The 17,708-nt window shown below is 36.6% G+C and overlaps 1 protein-coding gene across 10 annotated transcripts in view; it reads left to right on the top strand.

Annotated features, from left to right (window-relative positions):
* PCNX1 (pecanex 1) overlaps positions 1 to 17,708 on the top strand; it is an 89,711-nt gene that overhangs the window by 25,896 nt on the left and 46,107 nt on the right. For 6 of the 10 annotated variants that reach the window (XM_082059596.1, XM_082059595.1, XM_082059591.1 and 3 more), the window contains exons 7-8: positions 6,456 to 6,588; positions 11,319 to 11,503. The exons of 2 other annotated variants lie outside the window; for them this stretch is intronic. In XM_082059596.1, coding sequence (XP_081915722.1) covers positions 6,456 to 6,588; positions 11,319 to 11,503 — 318 coding nt within the window. The remainder of the gene's footprint in view (positions 1 to 6,455; positions 6,589 to 11,318; positions 11,504 to 17,708) is intronic. 2 more of the 10 variants (XM_082059593.1, XM_082059597.1) reach the window with 2 other exon arrangements.

Genomic DNA, 17,708 nt, shown 5'->3' on the forward strand with positions numbered 1-17,708 from the left:
TTACTTATTTTGCTTATGTTGTAGAACTGTTCCCTGCTTTAGCTCGATAATGTTTTCTGCAGCTGGAATTTATACATTTACAAGAAGCTTCTAGTTCGTTTTCTGGGAGTCTATCAGTTCACATTTCATCTGCTAAACCAAACAGTTTCGCATGACAAATCAAACTCTGAGTTTAGAAATGGTAAAAACTGAAACTCTGAAAGAGTTCAGAAATGGTAGAAACTGAAAGATATATAAAGTTACTGTAATATGGTTGTGTATATGTTAGCTATCTTTACTGATGGGTTCAGCAGGACCCTTCCTGTAACTGGATCAGATAAAGCAGAGTAGCCAGTAAAAAAGGCTCTCTTCCATATGAGGTTGTTTATTGGAACCAAAAGACTGTATTCCGTAATTAGATTTTTACATGTCAATTAGCTGTGTCATAATGTATGCAGCATTTGGTCCAAGCATGACATACAAATTTTAATTTTAGCTGTTCCCAATATCTGACTTTGAAAGCATAGTGTTCTGTCAAAGCTTTTGTGTGTAAAGGTTGAGTTTTACAGAATTACCTCTGATTTTTGGATTCTTGTAATCTCAGAAGTGAGATGTTACTGTTCAGTTAAACATATAAACACTGTTAGAAGTGATGTGCAAGGCTGAAATGGAATTTCGCAGTTTTGGAACTGAACAATGAAATAACATTTGGAATGAATCTTGCATCTACTAGTGGTTAATCACTACCGAATAAATCAAAATGCGGTTTTAGTATGTTGTGTGAGGACTTTGGCCTGCCTGTTTTGTCCCCTTATTGGTATTTATGGATAATACAGGGATTTTCATTAGATGACTTACATCAAAATAACTACCATCTTCCTGGTACTTTGCCGTTTCATAAGGGTGAAGATGGGGAACAAACAAAAACCTCGAGTTCTATCTAACTGCCAGCAGTGGCTGTCAAGAGCCAGGAATGTGTGTAGTTGCTCTGCAAAAGCCCTCAGTGCTGCTTGTAAGAGATTTCCTGTGTCTTGGTAGAAACATGTTCCTTTAGTGTGTCATCTGCAGAGTGGTACATGTTCTACCTCAAATTCTGCAAGGCTGCATTAGGGAAGTTCAGGAGATTCTTGATGAGAAATGCATGCCACAGCATATACCAAAAGTTAAAAATGAAGCAAAATACACTTAATTTAATTTTGGGGTTGGTTTGTTTGTATTTTTCCCCCTGGGAATATTATTTATAAAAAATTGACCCTGCTTAAATTTTCTCAAGCCTCCCAAAGAAACCATAAGTAGTAGTTGTTTTAAAATAATTTGTATTGCTGTGGGAGTGAGTTATTTAAATGTGTTTGACTGGTAGTGTTTGTGCAACTACTTCTTGCAATATTTTTTTTTTTTTACTTTATTTGGAAATAATGGTTCTGTTTTGCTGACAGATAGCATGTGGTGGTCATAAATTTGCCAAGTATTCATCTCAAGCAGGAGCTGAAAAAGAATTTTTGATACTTGGTATAAATGAAGCTCTATCTACTAATTTAAGTTTATAAGCCACTTTTTTCATGCTCCTTTTTAGATGTACCTGGATTTATTGTTATGCATACAGCTAAGAAAGTTCCACTTATGCTGGAAAGGCTGTGTGTGCTAAAGATTTAAAGCATCTTTTCTTTAAGGTGAATAAATCCAAATACAAGGTCAGAATTAAGTTTCACAAAGATAAATGTAGGTTATGAACACTTGTCTGCTGCATGAACATACTATTAGCTATTGATACCCAAATCCCTGGATACAGCAACTCTTTTGAGCAGGTGATTAGATTAGGTCAGAGCTTTGGCTCTTTGACCTGAAGTCCATCAACATTATATTTAAGAAGCCTGTGTGAGTAACACCTAATTTTTTAAGTGAAATATTGAGTGTGCAATACAGCAGTACAGTGGAGTAACTGAGACTCAGTTTTATCTTTGGCATTAGTAGATAAATTTGTCTATCAAGATAGTCTGTAAAAATGTTTGGTTCAAAATTCAAATCAGATGTTTTCATTGTCCTGGTTATTCCCTGTTTGACAGTGTTTTGCTTTTCAGATTGTTGTAGTGACTGGTTTACTGTAACTGTAAATATTCTTCCAGCCAAGTCTCAAACTTGTGTGGGTTTTGTGGTGTGTGTGGGTTTTTTTTAATACATTCAACCACAACACTGAAGTCTTGGTCTTTACTTCATGTGTTTCTCTTCATTTTTTTTTCCTCTAGTGACAGGCTTTCTTTCCTAAATTGTGTGTTTTCCTCTACTCTGTTTTCTAGCAAAAGTGTATATTTTAGAGGTATCCCTCTGTTGTTCATTGTTTCTCCCTTGCTTTCCACATCTTCATTCTTTAGAAATTGGCTTTAGTGATATTTTTCATTGTGTCCACAGTAAGTTGTCATACTATAAGCCAATACTTCACATTTTCACCAGAGAAGTACAAGAAATCCCTGCAATTGTAGGTCTTGCAGTAGTGCATAATTCATGGTGATTAATATCTGCATGCTGAAGATATGGACTGGACAGACTCCTTCTTACTTGGGTATAAAAGTATGGTTTTTAAAATAGGGTTAGGGCACGTGAGCCTAAACTACAAATGCCTCAACTGTGAGGAGAGTGGTGGTGTTAAACCACAAATGCATGTGAGAAGTTTGACTTTTCTTAGGCTTCAAACACAAATGAGATGAAGGTGCTACATACAGAAGAGTAAAATTTCAGCTATTTGGTTTGTTTGGAAATCACTTATAGGACAGATTTCATTGCCTGTGTGAATGCATGAGCCCTGAACTGTTCATTTCAGTTCTCACAGAGAATTTGTAGGGTTGGTCATGACAAGTGCTTGAAAATAGTTAGATCACAATTTCCTATTCGATAGGGAGAGAAGTGGCATGTCCAAGCACCACTCAGCTTCCATGCACAAGTTTAACCATGCTCAACCTGACTAATGTTCAAAACCATCTAGACTTCAAGTGATGTATCTTCTTTCCTGAGAAGAGTGAGGGGCACTGTGTTTCCATTGTCTGTGGGTTTTTTCTTTCCTGTCAGACTGAAGTTTGCATGTTTTTCCACAACAATGCTTTACATCTGCATTACCTCCATACTATATCTTTCCGGGAGCTTTCCTACTTGGATAGAATATATCTGAGGCATTGGATTTAATGTGTTTGCCTAGCAAAAACAAAAGGGGACTTGATGTAATAAAACTGGGAAATGCTGCTTCTTCATCTCACACTTCTTCAGTTCCCATTTTCTAAGTTTGGGTTAGAAGCAGTGGTACCTACATGCAGGGTGATGTTGTAAATGTTTTGGCTTGTGTTTGTAAATATTCCTGTTTGAAAGAAAATATTTTCATTTTCTGATTCTTAAAGGTAGTTGTAGGGTAAAATTGTATAGCTGTAGTGCAAAATTGTATAGCTGTAGTGCAAAACTTTGAGTCTTCAGTTCTGTTTAGATCTTTAAGGAACTGTAGAGGCTTGCATCAAAAACACTTGTATAGAAAGAGAAATTGTGGAAAGGCAAACTGCCTGCAGGCAGGGTATATCAACCTGTGTTCAGGTATTTCCATCTGACTGGCAAAGGGAAGTGAGTATTTTTTATTCACTAGTTTTCTCTACAATAAATTTTACTCTTATTGGGAAAGCATGATTCCAAATGTGTGATGACGAAATCATATCCTCATGACTGTGTGTGTACCTGCTAATTTGGCTTTTTTCCAGTCAGAAGTGTAATGAAAAAAAAAAGGATGAGTTTTATTAAATGTGTTAATATGCACAGTTGCATTAACAATTGTGAAAGTTAAATTATTTCCTCTTTGAAATTAGATGTATTATATTTGAGAATAGGTGTGAGAGGGTTAAGTTTGCTACAAAGTTGTCATTAGGTCTCTACCGCTTTATTGATTTCTCTGGGGTATAGATTTGTAGTTTTAACTTGTGCACTTTGAACTTCAAACTTGATTTTTCTGTTCGTGAGAACAGATAATGTTGGGGGCTCAAGTTCATATGACAACAGGGAGAATAAATTTATACTTAAATTTCTTGACATTAAAGAAGTGTGCAGTGTTTTAACATAAGTTTAGAATAAACCAGAAAAATAGGACAGACTTGAACAGCAAACTCTCTTACCTGAAAGGCTTGTCTTCCTCTACTGATTTACTTATAGTAAGCATGAACTGTGAAAGTATTACCTGTGTGCTGTCTCCCCATTAGATCTAGATTTGGTAGATGTTGGATCTTACCTTTCTGGAGTCTAGAGTAAGTGGTTGGAAGTAGCAGCATTGGAGAAGTATGAGTGATGTTTGTGTGTTGTGGTGGTGTTTTGTTGGGTTTTTTTAAGCTGTTCTACAGTGATACTTTAAGTTTTGTTTTCAAACATCAACACACTGTTTAAATATTTAAAGAAATGTATTTATGTTAAAACCAAGCTATTTCTTCGTGATCAAACTGCTCTCAGAGCAGACAGAGGATAATTTAGGAGCTTGCCTCCTACTGGTGAATTCATGAGCAGTTGTAGTGCTCCTTCACACTAAAGACAAGTAGAAACACAAGTAAATAACACAAGAAGCTTTTCAAACTGGTATGTCTTTTAAATCATGTGTGTTCTTTAAAGTGAGGTGTTTTTTTTTATTATTTTAAAAACACAGAAACCAACAACAAAAGCACAAAAAAAACCCCACCAAAAATAACCCACCCTGAAACAAACAAAAAAAACCCACTCATCCAAAATCAAATGTTGCTCACTTTGGCTTTCTGCACTTCAGACTTTTCCCAATACTTAAAGTATGAGAGCTATAAAGAAATACTTGAATAAATTGGGCTGTGTATAAAAACAAAGTATAAAGCTGTATATTAAACCACAAGAGAAATGTATTAAATTCTTGCTGGAATGCATTCAAAAGGAAGTATCTATTCATGCTTACAATAACAAAAGCAGTTTTCTTGAAAATATCAGGAAGTACTGGATTAAGGATGTCCTTACTTTTTGACATTTTGGTAATGACATGCTTATAGCTTTAATGTTGGTCTTAAAGTATATGTCTTCATGTACCTTTTTAGCTTTTAAAGCAAGCCACAGATTGAAGTATCATACACAGTTATTCACTTTATAACCTGTGGTTCATTCCTGGGTGAAATTGGACTCTTGTTTCATGCAGTTTGTATTGCTTGAGCTATGGAAGCCATACACAGCAGTAGTAGCTTGCTATAGGTTGCAATTCCCTGTAGACCAGCGTTAGATTCTTTGCTGGTAGTTTTGAATGCCCAATGACAAGAGTGTTGTAACTTGAAGTGTGCTTCAGTGAACATGGACCACTCTGCCTGTTGTCTTTCTACCAAAAAAAAGCATTGCTCCCTTAGTGTATTCTTTTTTTTTATTTTGGCTTGACACAATTCCTGGTTTTCTCTCTCTAGTAATAGGCTTTTTGGCTACCAAGTTGTGACTTCCCCTTCAAGATTGTGATTTTCCTTTTGCTGACTTCATGTCAAGTATGGGGTGTTTTGTTCTGTTTTCTTCTTTGTCTGCCAAAACCTATTTTTGCTCTTTCCCATTCATTTGAGGTCTCTAGTGCACTGCATTCAAATTGCTTAGTAGCTTCCTTGGTTCAGGAGGACGACTCTGAGATTGTAGACAAACCATGAAGCAGTGAAAATCTGAAGTTGTTCAGACTGTGAAGTTTAGGGAGCACAGGTGGATTTTGGGGGGTGATCTGTGGAAAAATCTTAGGTTCTATTGAGTAAATACAAACTGTTTTTTACTGTGTTGCATTATAAGTGGACCAAACCATTTGTTTGTTTTTGTTTGGGGAGTTAAAATAACAAAACTACCAATCCTTACAAAGAAACTATTCTCTTATTTAATCTCAAACCCCTGCTACTCCAGATCATAGCGTAATTAGACTAAAATGAGCTACATGTATCCCTTGGTGCTTATGAGGAAAACAAAAAAAACCACCTCTGTTTTGTCCCCTGATGAATTTAACCTCAACCCTACCTGTTTGTCAGAAATTATAAAATGAAGATAATATTATGATGAGAAGAGGCGGACAATCTTTCGAGGTTGTCCTTTAGGCTTCTCCTTTATCTATTAAATAAGATAAAGGGCAAGATCAGGCTTGTCTCTTTCTGCCCTGTGTAAATGGAAGAGATCTGGGATATCTGAGTTTTTTTGCAACTTGGCTATCTGGATCTGGGGGTTAAAAACAAAAAAAAACCAAAGTAGCCTGTCTATTCAAAACGGGACGCACCCTGCCTCCCAAACACCCTACCGCCCAAATTTTTACTAATAATTGTGTTGTGATCCTGTCTTGATGCAGGTTACTTGACCAGCCGGTGCATAATTTACTTTTGGTGTTTCAAGTCAAGTTCATTAAATTGGGGAGGGTCAAGGGGAAGAAAGGAGTCTTAAGTTACTGTGTACGTAACTAGGATGGGTTCTTATTTGACCTAAAGTCTGTCTTGATGCAGCAGCACAAGCCAGCGAGGAGCCTGTCACATTTCGTCGTGAACGCAGCACATTTAGGCGTCAGGCAGTACGACGCCGGCACAATGCAGGGAGTAACCCTACCCCTCCTACATTGCTCATCGGATCACCCCTCAGGTAGGGTATCTAAATGTTCCACCATATTTAGCATGCATGCAGCAGACCACTTCTCCCCGCACCCACCAGTGTTGCCAGAAAAGCACTTTTTACTTCTTCCCTCTCCCCCATAACCTCCTTGAGCTGTCACTGCATGTCACTGTGGGCTTGTTGAATTGTGCATGTATATGTGGCAGTATTTTCAAAATGATCAGGATAGCCAGTATCTAACATGTTATAACTAATTTTGGATTGATAACAAATTGAACTAATGCTAACAAACTTAGACTCAAGTTTTTTTTGTCAAAAACTTCAGAAACTTATTTTCAAGGAAGAAATAAACCCAATAAAATATTATTTACCACTTCTCATTTTGCTTTTCTTTCGTTTAAGAAAGCAAGCATTAGGGACTAGTGCTGTAATTTTTTTTTTTCACGTCTGTATATAGTGAGAAGTAAGCATAATAACAGAATGGCAGAACATCATAAAAGAGATAAATCATATGAGCAAAGATTCCAAATGTAAAATACAAGGTAAACCATTGTATGAACATCCTGCTGCTTTTTACAGCATAAGAGAAATAATGAAGTAATAGCAATGCCTTTGTTGTAGAATGCACAGCATTGCTCAGAATTAAATCTAATTGTGTGGCACTTTGCATGCCTTGACAATGTTTAAAATGTGCTATTAATATATACACATATCCCAGGAGTCCCCAACCTTCACTGGCACAGCTGTAAACAGTGCTGAGCCTAGTAATAAGTTACATACAGCAACTGTTTGGTCTGTCATCTTCAACAGTAGAAGCAGCAATCAATTTTTTAAAGTTGCTTTTAAAATCTTTCAGTCCTGTGGTTGCCCATGGTGTTGGAGAATCTGGCAAGCAGACCTTTGCCTTTAGAGGAAAGAATATTTCCCCATACATAAAGTAATTTCTCCTCCAGTTATGTGATAAATATGCAGGAGTAATTGTATATGTTGTGTATTCTTAATGATCGTCCTTTATATGCTTAGCTATTGTTAAATAATAGGAGCAGTCTGCTTTTGTGTTTCAGGAATAGTTGTGTAATGTTTTTAACTGGTAAAAGCTATAGAAATTGAGAAAATGAAAAGAAAATCCAATAGAGGATGGAAGAGGAATTGTGCCATATTTGTGGCTCTGCTGAAATAATCAAGGGCTAAGTTTGTAAATTTTCCTTAGACAGGAGGATTGCAAGAATGGTACCTAAAATCTAACAAATGAAGAGTTGACTTCTGCCATATCAAGGACTGAAACTAGTTAGATGTGTTTTTACTGGCTAGTGCAGTATGTGGCAATAATCACATTATTTTTTTGTTAGGCTTCTGGTCTTGCAGAATGTGTAGGTTATTCAGGTTAGTGATTTACTGCACAGTGAGCGATGCTATAACTTTGAATTCTCTTAGATCATTTTTTGGTCTACTTTCTTTTGCATTCACTTGTTTCTGATTTTTTGTTGTTGTTCCCTCTGGTGTTCAAGAGGAGAGTAGTCTGTTTTTGTGTATTGGTTTGTGAGAGGCTGTGCAGACTTATCAGAGCTCCTTAATTGTGTGTTAGCCAGAAACCACTGAGTTTCATTTCTCTTTTAGACAGGTAGAAAGTAGGGCAAATAAAGCACTCTGTTTTAAAATGAGGCTTACAGCTACCTTATTTTCATATGCTAGTGCAGTCATTGAGGTTCCCATGGCTTAAGCTGGACTTCAGTGAGAGATCATGAGAGAACTGAAATTGGTGGAAGTAACTGCTTAATCACACAAGATGTTCAAGGGTGAAAAAGTGGAGCAAGTATTTCAGCCTTTTATTTTCTCTATACATCTTCCAGTTACCTAAATTTCTTCCTTTCTAAATAAAAAAAGTGTAACTCTGTAGTTTCTATGACATAATGACACACACTAACAAAAATACTTGTATTATAAACATGTTCAGAATTTAATACTCTAGTGAGGTTACTTTGCTCAAAGCATTGTTTGTGATGCTAAATGACTGTCCCATGGAGTGAAGTTGAATTGCCTTAGTCCAATCAAACACCAAAGTGCTTTCAGATTTGTTTGACATCCCACAGCCGGTAGTTCAAATGGAGTTTATCTGAAAAATTGTATTTATTATTGTTCTGTTTTCTAGGTGAATAGTCTGAAAAAATAGCTTTATATAGGTAGCTTAATTTTAGGGTAAATTTTGTATGTTGCTGGAAGAAGCAGCCCTTAAAGATTGAAAAACAAAACAAAAGAAACAAAGAAGTGCGTAAGGAAGAAATGTGAAGAAATGCAGAGTATTTTTAGCCAGTTACCACCAAGATCCTTTCAAAACAGCACTGGAGCGATACTGGCATTAATTGTATATGCTAGTGGTGAGCTTCCTCAGTTTAGTTCCTAATATTGCTTATCCATATATCTTCAGATGTTAAACTTCTAACAGTATTAGATTTACTAATCTTTAGTTGTCCTGATGTTACTTATTCTTGTCAGCAAAACTTTAAACTCCTAATCTTCTAACTTTGGCATAAAATTGGATGTCATGGAGGTATTCCTTTAGAAACTGAGTTCAGTCTGTTTTTTTGTGTGTATGGTGTTGAGTGTGGTGTTTTGTGGTGTGGGGTTTTTTGTGTGTGTGTCTTTTTTTTTTTTTTTTTGTAAATTTCCTATCCATTATTGCAATTACTTTTCCTCTGTGGAATGTTTAGTGAAAGAGACAATGGCATTATATGTGTGTGTTTGGCAGGGGTAGACAATTAAGTAAAACCTGGTCTAGTAAACTGCTGGTTCGATGTTAAATTAGACATGAGTACTTTGCCTGTTAGCTTAAAAACAAAACAAAACCAAACAAAAAAATAAACCAACCAAAGCACACCACAAACCAACCACCCACCCCTGCTTTTGTCCTGCCTAAACGTCAAAAGTGTTTTGGGCACTTAAAACATAGTACACATTGGCGTCCTATGCAGTCAATAGTGTATGCATGTGTGTCTGATATGACAACATAAGTGACTGAGCAGAATTTTACATTTTTCTCTGCCTAATTAATAATTGTATCTTTTACATATCTGTGCAATCTCTTAATGACCGTGTTTAAGGGTGTTTGTTTTTGTGGCAGATATGGATAACCACTGAAAGGGCAATTTTGTATGTACCTTTTTTGATCTGTAATTTCTATTCAGTGGAAAGCAGCCTTGTTTAGCACTGTTTTGGTGTTGCTGATAATACTTAAGGGAGACAATGAAGGCTGGCACATCTCTGAGCTTCCTTGGGGCTTTTGTTGCCATGTAGCTTTCTGAGAGCCTTGTGTACAGCAGCAACACACCTGATTTAAAATTCAAATTAAAGTATGTTAGAATATGATAAATTAATGCATTGCAATTTTTTACATCATAAGCTGTATGCATGTCTGCTTTATTTTGCATGAGCTTTTTTGAACACGTATTCTCATACTTATATCCGTATTTTTGTTCCAGTGAAGCTCTAACAAAAGAATTGTGAAGTGGATATTGTAGAAAACATTGTTCAAAGCAAGAATATCAGATATAACCCCTCAGCCCTTAGTAAGATCTTGCTTTTTTGCTTACGTCAGTAGCATCACACTGTAAGCAGTGGGATGCTAAAAGCAACGAGTGATAAGAGATTGTTTTTCAGAAGTGTTTAAGATATTTTCTGTAGTCTTTATAAGTTATTTTATTGTCTAAAAAGAAATAATTTCATAATTTCTTCAAGTCCCACAGGTGACTGTGGCATAACTTCTTTAAGTCCACAAAATGAAGGATAATAAGAACACTAATCTTGCAAAGTAGATGTGATATTCAAGTGTAAGCATAATGTATTCTGATGCTTTGCCACATTTAGTACTAAACAAGGTATTAAAACAAAAATCTTTGTTAAATAGCTTTATAGAATAGTTTTGCAATGAGAAGGCTGTGAAGAGCACTAACATTTTAAGCTCATATGGCTGTAAAATCACAAATTTCTCTGAAGCCCAAGCTGACTTTTTAAACCTGTTTTTTTTTTTTTTTGATGCAGTTATGTGTCTGGGTAAAGAACAATTTCTTTGCAGTAGTAATGCTGAGTAATAATTTTTGCTGTACTGTAAAAAAGCTTCAAAATAGACTTAACTTTTGCCAAGTAATAATTTGTTCTAAGCGTTCTTAATATGTTAGAAACAATTCTGAATTGAAATGTTCAACTACAGTTATCTTACAAGGTCTGTGGTAGCACATGGCTACTAACAAAGCTTAAAGACATTTTCTAGTTTAAGTGCAGATTAATATGTAGAAAGGCCATGTTGTTATAACCCCTGAAATGGCTGATTGAAGAGTTGATCCAGTCATACCTTTATGATCAGAAAGGGCCCCAGCCATCATGAGGAGACTGGAATAGTCACTGCTGTATGTAGGTGATACCTCAGGTTAGTCTGTAATTAGACTAGCCACCAGAAATTTGCTTTTGCACCCACAAATTAAGACTTACAGTAATATACGTGAGGGTGATCCAGGTAGATGTTAGAAAGCAATACTGCTTTTAAGCATTAGGATAGGAACTGTATCTCTGGATTACTGACGTAACTACTGTCCAAATATTCTGTTATACAGAACGCATGGGTTAACTTAACCCTAATAAGTAGCTTCTTAATGCTGTACTCATAAGTCTTCCTCTTTAAACTATTACACAACCTCTTGTTTTGCTTCACTTTTAGCTGTGTTTCTCTTCTTCCTGGTAACGTGTCCCCAATCCGTGTTTTCTCGTAGCCTTCAAGATGGTCAGCAAGGCCCGCAGGCCCCCTCCCAGGGCAGAGCGCAGTCCCACCCCCCTCCCCAGGCAGCTGGGCCCGGCGCTTGCGCCTCCTTCCTGGTGAGAAATGGGAGTGTCCACTTAGAAGCCTCACCTGCCGCTGCAGCTGCTGCAGGCGGTGGCAGTTTGCACGATGAACTTGGTATGCAGGCCTTATGTAACCTTGGTGACATGGACGTTTTAACGTGGCAGATGTGTTGGTAATAACGCAGTGAAAATCAGCTAACCTGAGCTTTGTATCTGAGTCTTGTAGGTGCAGTACTTAAGAGGCCGTATTGCTTATTAATTCCTTGCCTTTTACAATTGCCTTTCCAGGCTTTTTAACAAATGCACAATGTGAAAGACTCTAAGGATGCATAGATACAAATAGTGATGGTGTGAGAGCTTTCATTACTGGAACAATGTAACACATGTAATGCATAAGTGTTCTTGCATTGCCACAGGTAGTCCAGCAGGGATTGATACCAACTTTGTGGGTCTTCTGTTTCCTGAAAAAAATATTATGGTCCCTAGGAATTCTTGATCTTACCTTTTAGAGGAATCTTGCTTAGCTGCGGTTTAAAAAAGAAATCCTCAAGTGAATGAGAGTGCTTTCCTTTTCATGCACACTTTAATTTAGGAGCTTGAGATTGGAAGAAAACCTGGACTCTCTTATATCAAAGGTAATCATTTCATGGAGCCTTACAGTGCCCCTTAATTCTTCATGGCCAATTTTATGTAGTTCTTAACTACTTATTAACTTCTGTGCAGCTAATAAAATTGCTAGAGAGATGGAAGTTCATAACAAGTGACTGATCTCCTGTGACACAGTAATGCAGGGGCAGATGTAGAAAAATTCCTGGCAGGGATCTTTGCAGCTATGAATATATGGCCTGAATTACTTAGGACTTCAGCATTAACATGGAGTTCTTCCTTGAATTATTAAAATTGGCATCTGTAGAACTGACAGTTATTAGTGACAGTATTTTGAGCAGCTGTCAGCTGTAATAACCTAAAACTACAGGTTAGCTCAGAACACCGACAAGACACTTGTTTCAGACCTTACTGAAACCCAATACTAAGAGATAAGTGAATTGTCATCTTATTCCACTAGTGAGGAAGACTTCTAGAATTGCCAGGCTGTGGCACCCCTTTAGATATGAATTTGGCTAACAAGTTGCCATTCTTCTGCACCATCTAGCTGCAATAAAAGGAGAAGTTGAATATAAGCAAAACTGAAAACAGCCTTGACATTCTCGGAGATGATTTATAAAACATACTGCAGATGTGCTAGATACACAAGCTACTTACCTGCTAACTTTTGTTTTAGAGTCTGGGGATCTACTAGTTTCTAGAGAGAAAAATAGAGACTTCTATCTCAATGCTTGTATGTATCTCTGAACTTTGAAAGCTTATCGGGTGAAACTACAGATTTCTTTCTTTAATTTGGACTTTTTCATTTCTTGTTTGGAAAAAAATATTGGAATATAACCCTGAAATTCAGGGATACTGGTTATATCTGTTCAAGGTTAATGTTGTGATTTATTCTTAAAACCATTACTATATTTGAAGGATTTGGTTCATCTTACCCAAAATAGTACAATCAAGTTTTATGGAATTCAAGATTTAATACATAATCTAGTTAAGTCTGAGTTATTTAAGAACTTATATTGCCATGTTTTAGTAGAAATCAAAGTGGATCATCTAAGAAATTCAGCATTGCGTTCAGGCTCTCTAAATAGGCATATTTGTTGCACTTGGCATGTATTGGAGTGTTCAGAAATTTATATAGCTAAATTCGTCTGAAATTTTCTGTATACTGTGCTTATAGTTGCATGGGGCAACATACTGCCTTTGGGAGATAAGAAACTTCCAGGATCTGCTCAGTTAAAAATCTCATTTATAGTCAGGATTTATTCCTGATTTCAGTCTCTGAGTATCTGTTCAGAAACCTTCCATGAGTGAAAGCAGCTATTATAGGCAAGATCAGTCTTTATTTTAGGAAAAACAATTTTTCTAGTTTGTGTAGCAATTTGTGCGACAGGTACTATGTTTTGTTAAATGGCAAAATGGTTTAAGCTTTCACATGTGATTCCTTCCTCAGGCTTGATAAGGGAAGAGTATCTTTCCTTGTAACGTGTTGTTGGGTTGTTTTCTTTTTATCCTCAGTCAGGGATGAAGTAACAGTACTGCTCTGTTTACCTTAAGTCTAAGTAAGGCTCTTGGTTTTGCTCTGTTGTCCCAAGATACCATCCAGTAGAAGATGACCCTGGTACTTTACAGTGTGTGTGGTTTGGAGGTGGGGGAGTGTGGGAGTTTTTTTCCTTAACTTTTGTTCTGGTGCTGCTCAAAGCAATGCAGGTGATGAGACTCATTCTTTGTCACTGTGAAAATCACTGTGACTGTCCAGAGCAGAAAAAATATTGAAAGTAGAGACTGGGAGAAGCTATGGAAACAAAACCATATTTACAGCAACTGGAAATAGAAGTGACAAATGTAGTAGGTAGGGCTATCTATCTCCATACAATGCATATAAGAATTTACTTTCTTACTGAAATTCTACTGGCATTTTCCAGCTCTTGTGGAAAACAAACAGGGCATGTGTTCATTTACATTAAAACTCCTCACGTTTAAGACTCCTTTTTTGTGTAAAAATGAAGTATCTGCTTCTACATTCTCTGCATTTATGTGTTGATGTCAAGCTGCAGCTCTTAGACAAAAAAAACCCTCTCTCTTGTTGTTTTAGATTCATGTCTGTTAACTTGATGTTGGTGGCTTATTTTACAAAGGATGAACCTTACCCTATTATACCTACTCTACATCCAGTCTCATACTTACTATACACTTGTCTGTATCTGGACATTGCCCTCAGAGTAAGGCAAGAGATGCTTTGAGGCATTATTTTTAGTCTTCCAGGCTCAAAGTAAGATTTATTTTTTTTTTTATCAATTACATTATTTCATGAAGGGGATGGAACTTGATGGACAAGGAAGCTTAATGAGCAGTAAGCATGAACTAAATCATAGGAGGAATGCTGGACAGAAAGGAGAGGTGGCAGACCACGTGCCATGATTAGTATTATCATGCAGGACTAGTATAATATGAATGCACAAAACAGCAAAACATATGCATAGTGTGACTTAAGTGAATGACAGTCTTCAGAGCATAGTGTGGCATTACTGATGCCTTTTATTCTCACTAATGGCTAATTCTTGAAACATGTAGGTGATGGGTGGGATTTTTCAGTCCTTGCAGTAAAGGCTGTAGGTGTTAAAATTTGTGAAGTAGTTAGGGATCCAAGTACTGAGATACTGGAACAGATGCCCAGTTTCTGAAACTGGGTTGAAATAACAGATAACAGCCCCTTGTCTTCTCAGCTAGGTGATTTTTTTTGTTGTTGTTTTTAGGTGATCCCCCTGCCTCCCTCCCTGAGGAATACTGTTTTTGTGATTAAAGGGAACTGGTCATCTGGAGCTTTACAACACAGTGACACTACTGTATTGGACTTCTGGCTGTATCACTTATATGCAAGTGATACTTCTCAGATTTATTGAATTTATGAAGGATGGTCTTCAAAATCAAAACTTTTCTCTGAAGATAAATGTATATGTTGGTTACTTATTTGATTAAAACCTATTTAGAATCAGTTCCTTGATACCTTTCTATAATTAAGTAGATGTGATTTATTTGAGATGGGTGGGGGAGTGTTTTTAAAGGTACAGGTAGAAAATAAATACTCACTTCCCATTGTTCCTGTTGGAAATATCCTTGTTTTAGTCTGTGGAATTCTGCATAATAAGTAAAAGTTTGTCTTTTGACAAACTTCAGATAAAAAGAAAAAATTAAATGCCTTTAAGTGTTCTAACCGAAAATCTGTAAGTCTTTATACTGCAGGCGAAAGTAAAATTTTGACCTTTGGAAATGATAGCTCCTTGCACCCTACAGAGTAATCAAATTCTGATGGCTTTGATTTTGCTAACTAGGAATTAAAAAATACTATCACAAATAGTAGATGAGTTTTTCTTGATCTAATGATAATGTAGACTTGGCATGTCAAAAAGTGTTAGCAACATTCAGAGCTAATTTATGGGATGTTTGAAACAAAGTAATATTTATTAGATGGAAAACCAGGAAATGTGCTGAAAATAACTTAAGAAATCATCAGAGCATGATTTTAGATGGATCCTGAGCCACTTAAGTCTTCCACGTTTCATCTGTGTCAGCTCATCAGCCTGTTGCTTTCATTGATTCCTGGAACTGTGGGAATGCCAGTTTGTACAGTGTGAACTGTTATGTGGTTGTCTCTCGACTTGGTGATGAGATATTTGTCTTTTGAAACAAGTAGACTTGTTTTAGGGGAGGTACATTCATCTTGTCCTCTCCATGTCAGAACAAAGATGTATTTTGGATTTGTGTGCTTGAGTATCGGTTACTTGGTTTTGTTATTTTTGTAACCTGGTCCAAATAGAATATTGTTTGGGTGACTTGAATTTGCTGAGAACCAGCAGTACTCCCTTTGGGGGAGAAGGAAGAAATTATAAGTATTTCTCTTTAGTGGACAAACATGCTATTGGGTGTTTTTCTTGATTCTAAAATAATCTTCTGACTGCCATTTGTTCACAACTTGATAAAACTACAGTGCTTATAGAAAGAAAAAACTTTCTTAAGCTTCTTCAGTGTGATGCTGTTGAAAATATTTCAAGAGAATGGTGTGGGAGAGCTAGGAATGGGAGGGAGAAGAAAATCACTAGGGTAACCAAAACCAATAGGTATATCCATATATATAGAGTCTTGTGAGTATTGGGATCCTTCATTAGAATTTGAGAGCACTGTGGGGATGCCACTGTTATCTCATGCAGTACAAAAAGTATTAAATTGATGGGACTTCAGGGAGCTCAGCTGTAGAATCTCCAGTCACACCGGAGCATTTGTGTCCTTGACAGCACTGAATAGTCCTGTCATCTTTTCTACTTTGGATGAGTTGAGGCTTTTCTGGAGAGCCTTTTGATTTAAAACAAACAAACAAGGGCAGGCAACTTTGTTTTACTGAGAAGCCAGGCATTTTTGACAGAGCTAACTTTCAATAGGAAGCCTTATATAAGTAGGGGGGTGAATTGCATGTAATTGCAAGTATGGTAAAACCTGAGTTCATTTTGTAGTTTGTGTGTAAACAATCAGAGTTAAGTGTTTTGTGTGTTTGCTGCTGCTTTATTGACCAGGATTGTTTTATCTCAGCACAGCCATGCAGTATTTACAGCAGCGGTACAAATGCAGTAAATTTTGGCAGATTGAAAGATGAGTGGAATGTGAGGGAACTGTAGATATTTTCTAATATGAAGCATTTTATGGTATGTTTTGTAGTTTTAGGCCCTTTTCAGACATTTTACATGAGTGTAACGGTTCAGTAAACTTATTTTTAAAACAAATATATCTGATGTATTATCTCAATCCAAGAGAATGGGAAGTTATAGCTTGCAAGTAGTATATTGTAATCTCTGTGACTGGGATTTCACTAATTTAAAAATCAGGAAGTTTAATTTCCAGGCTCTCAATTGAGTAGTGCAAAAACATGAAGTATCTAACCCAGACTTCCTTATCTCTTAAGAACTGGTTGCCCAGAAGATTTTTTTCTATTAAGTTATACATGATTCTGTCCTGACTAGAGTTCAAGTGTATTATCCAATACCTTCATATTTGCTGCTGAATTTTTTTTAACTGATGTAGTTAAGAAATAGACTCGTGCAACTGATGTTATTTATTGGTTGTGGGGAGGAAGATTTCTAATAACTTGCACTAGCTTAAATTTTAAACTTCAGTAACAACTGTTTACTACATTATGCATTAATAACAAAAGGTTATTTAACTAAAGCACTTATTAAAATCTGTTGAGGAAGAAACCCCAGCAAGTGAGCTTCCTTACTTGCATTTCCTTACAAATGCCTGTAGGAGATGTACTGAAATAATGAGAGAATGCTGCTGCGTTACTGAGCTCTGATGCAGGCTGTGCGAGACTCCTGAGCTATGGAGCTGTCTTGTCAGAATGGTTGTTCTCAGCACAGCTGCAATACATGTCTAGTTGGTCTGAGGTGCCCCCTCTGAGGGTAGAAAGCTTTATGAAGGTATTTTCCATATGCCAGTATTTTCCTTAGTTTCACTTGTTTTAATGATCCATTCTGAGTTTAACCTTGCTTTAAAATACTTCTAAATGGAACATAATTGTCTGTGGGTTTGAAGAGGAGTTGAAGTAGGATTACAGTGTGGTTTTAAAAAAAAATAAAAATCAAACCCCACTATATGAGAAGCAGGTTATGCTGTCACAGAAAGGGGCAAGATTGGAAGCTCTGATCTTGTTAGATATTTCTCATATA

This window comes from Streptopelia decaocto (assembly GCF_964273445.1).
Source record: "Streptopelia decaocto genome assembly, chromosome: 7".
NCBI lineage: Eukaryota > Metazoa > Chordata > Aves > Columbiformes > Columbidae > Streptopelia > Streptopelia decaocto.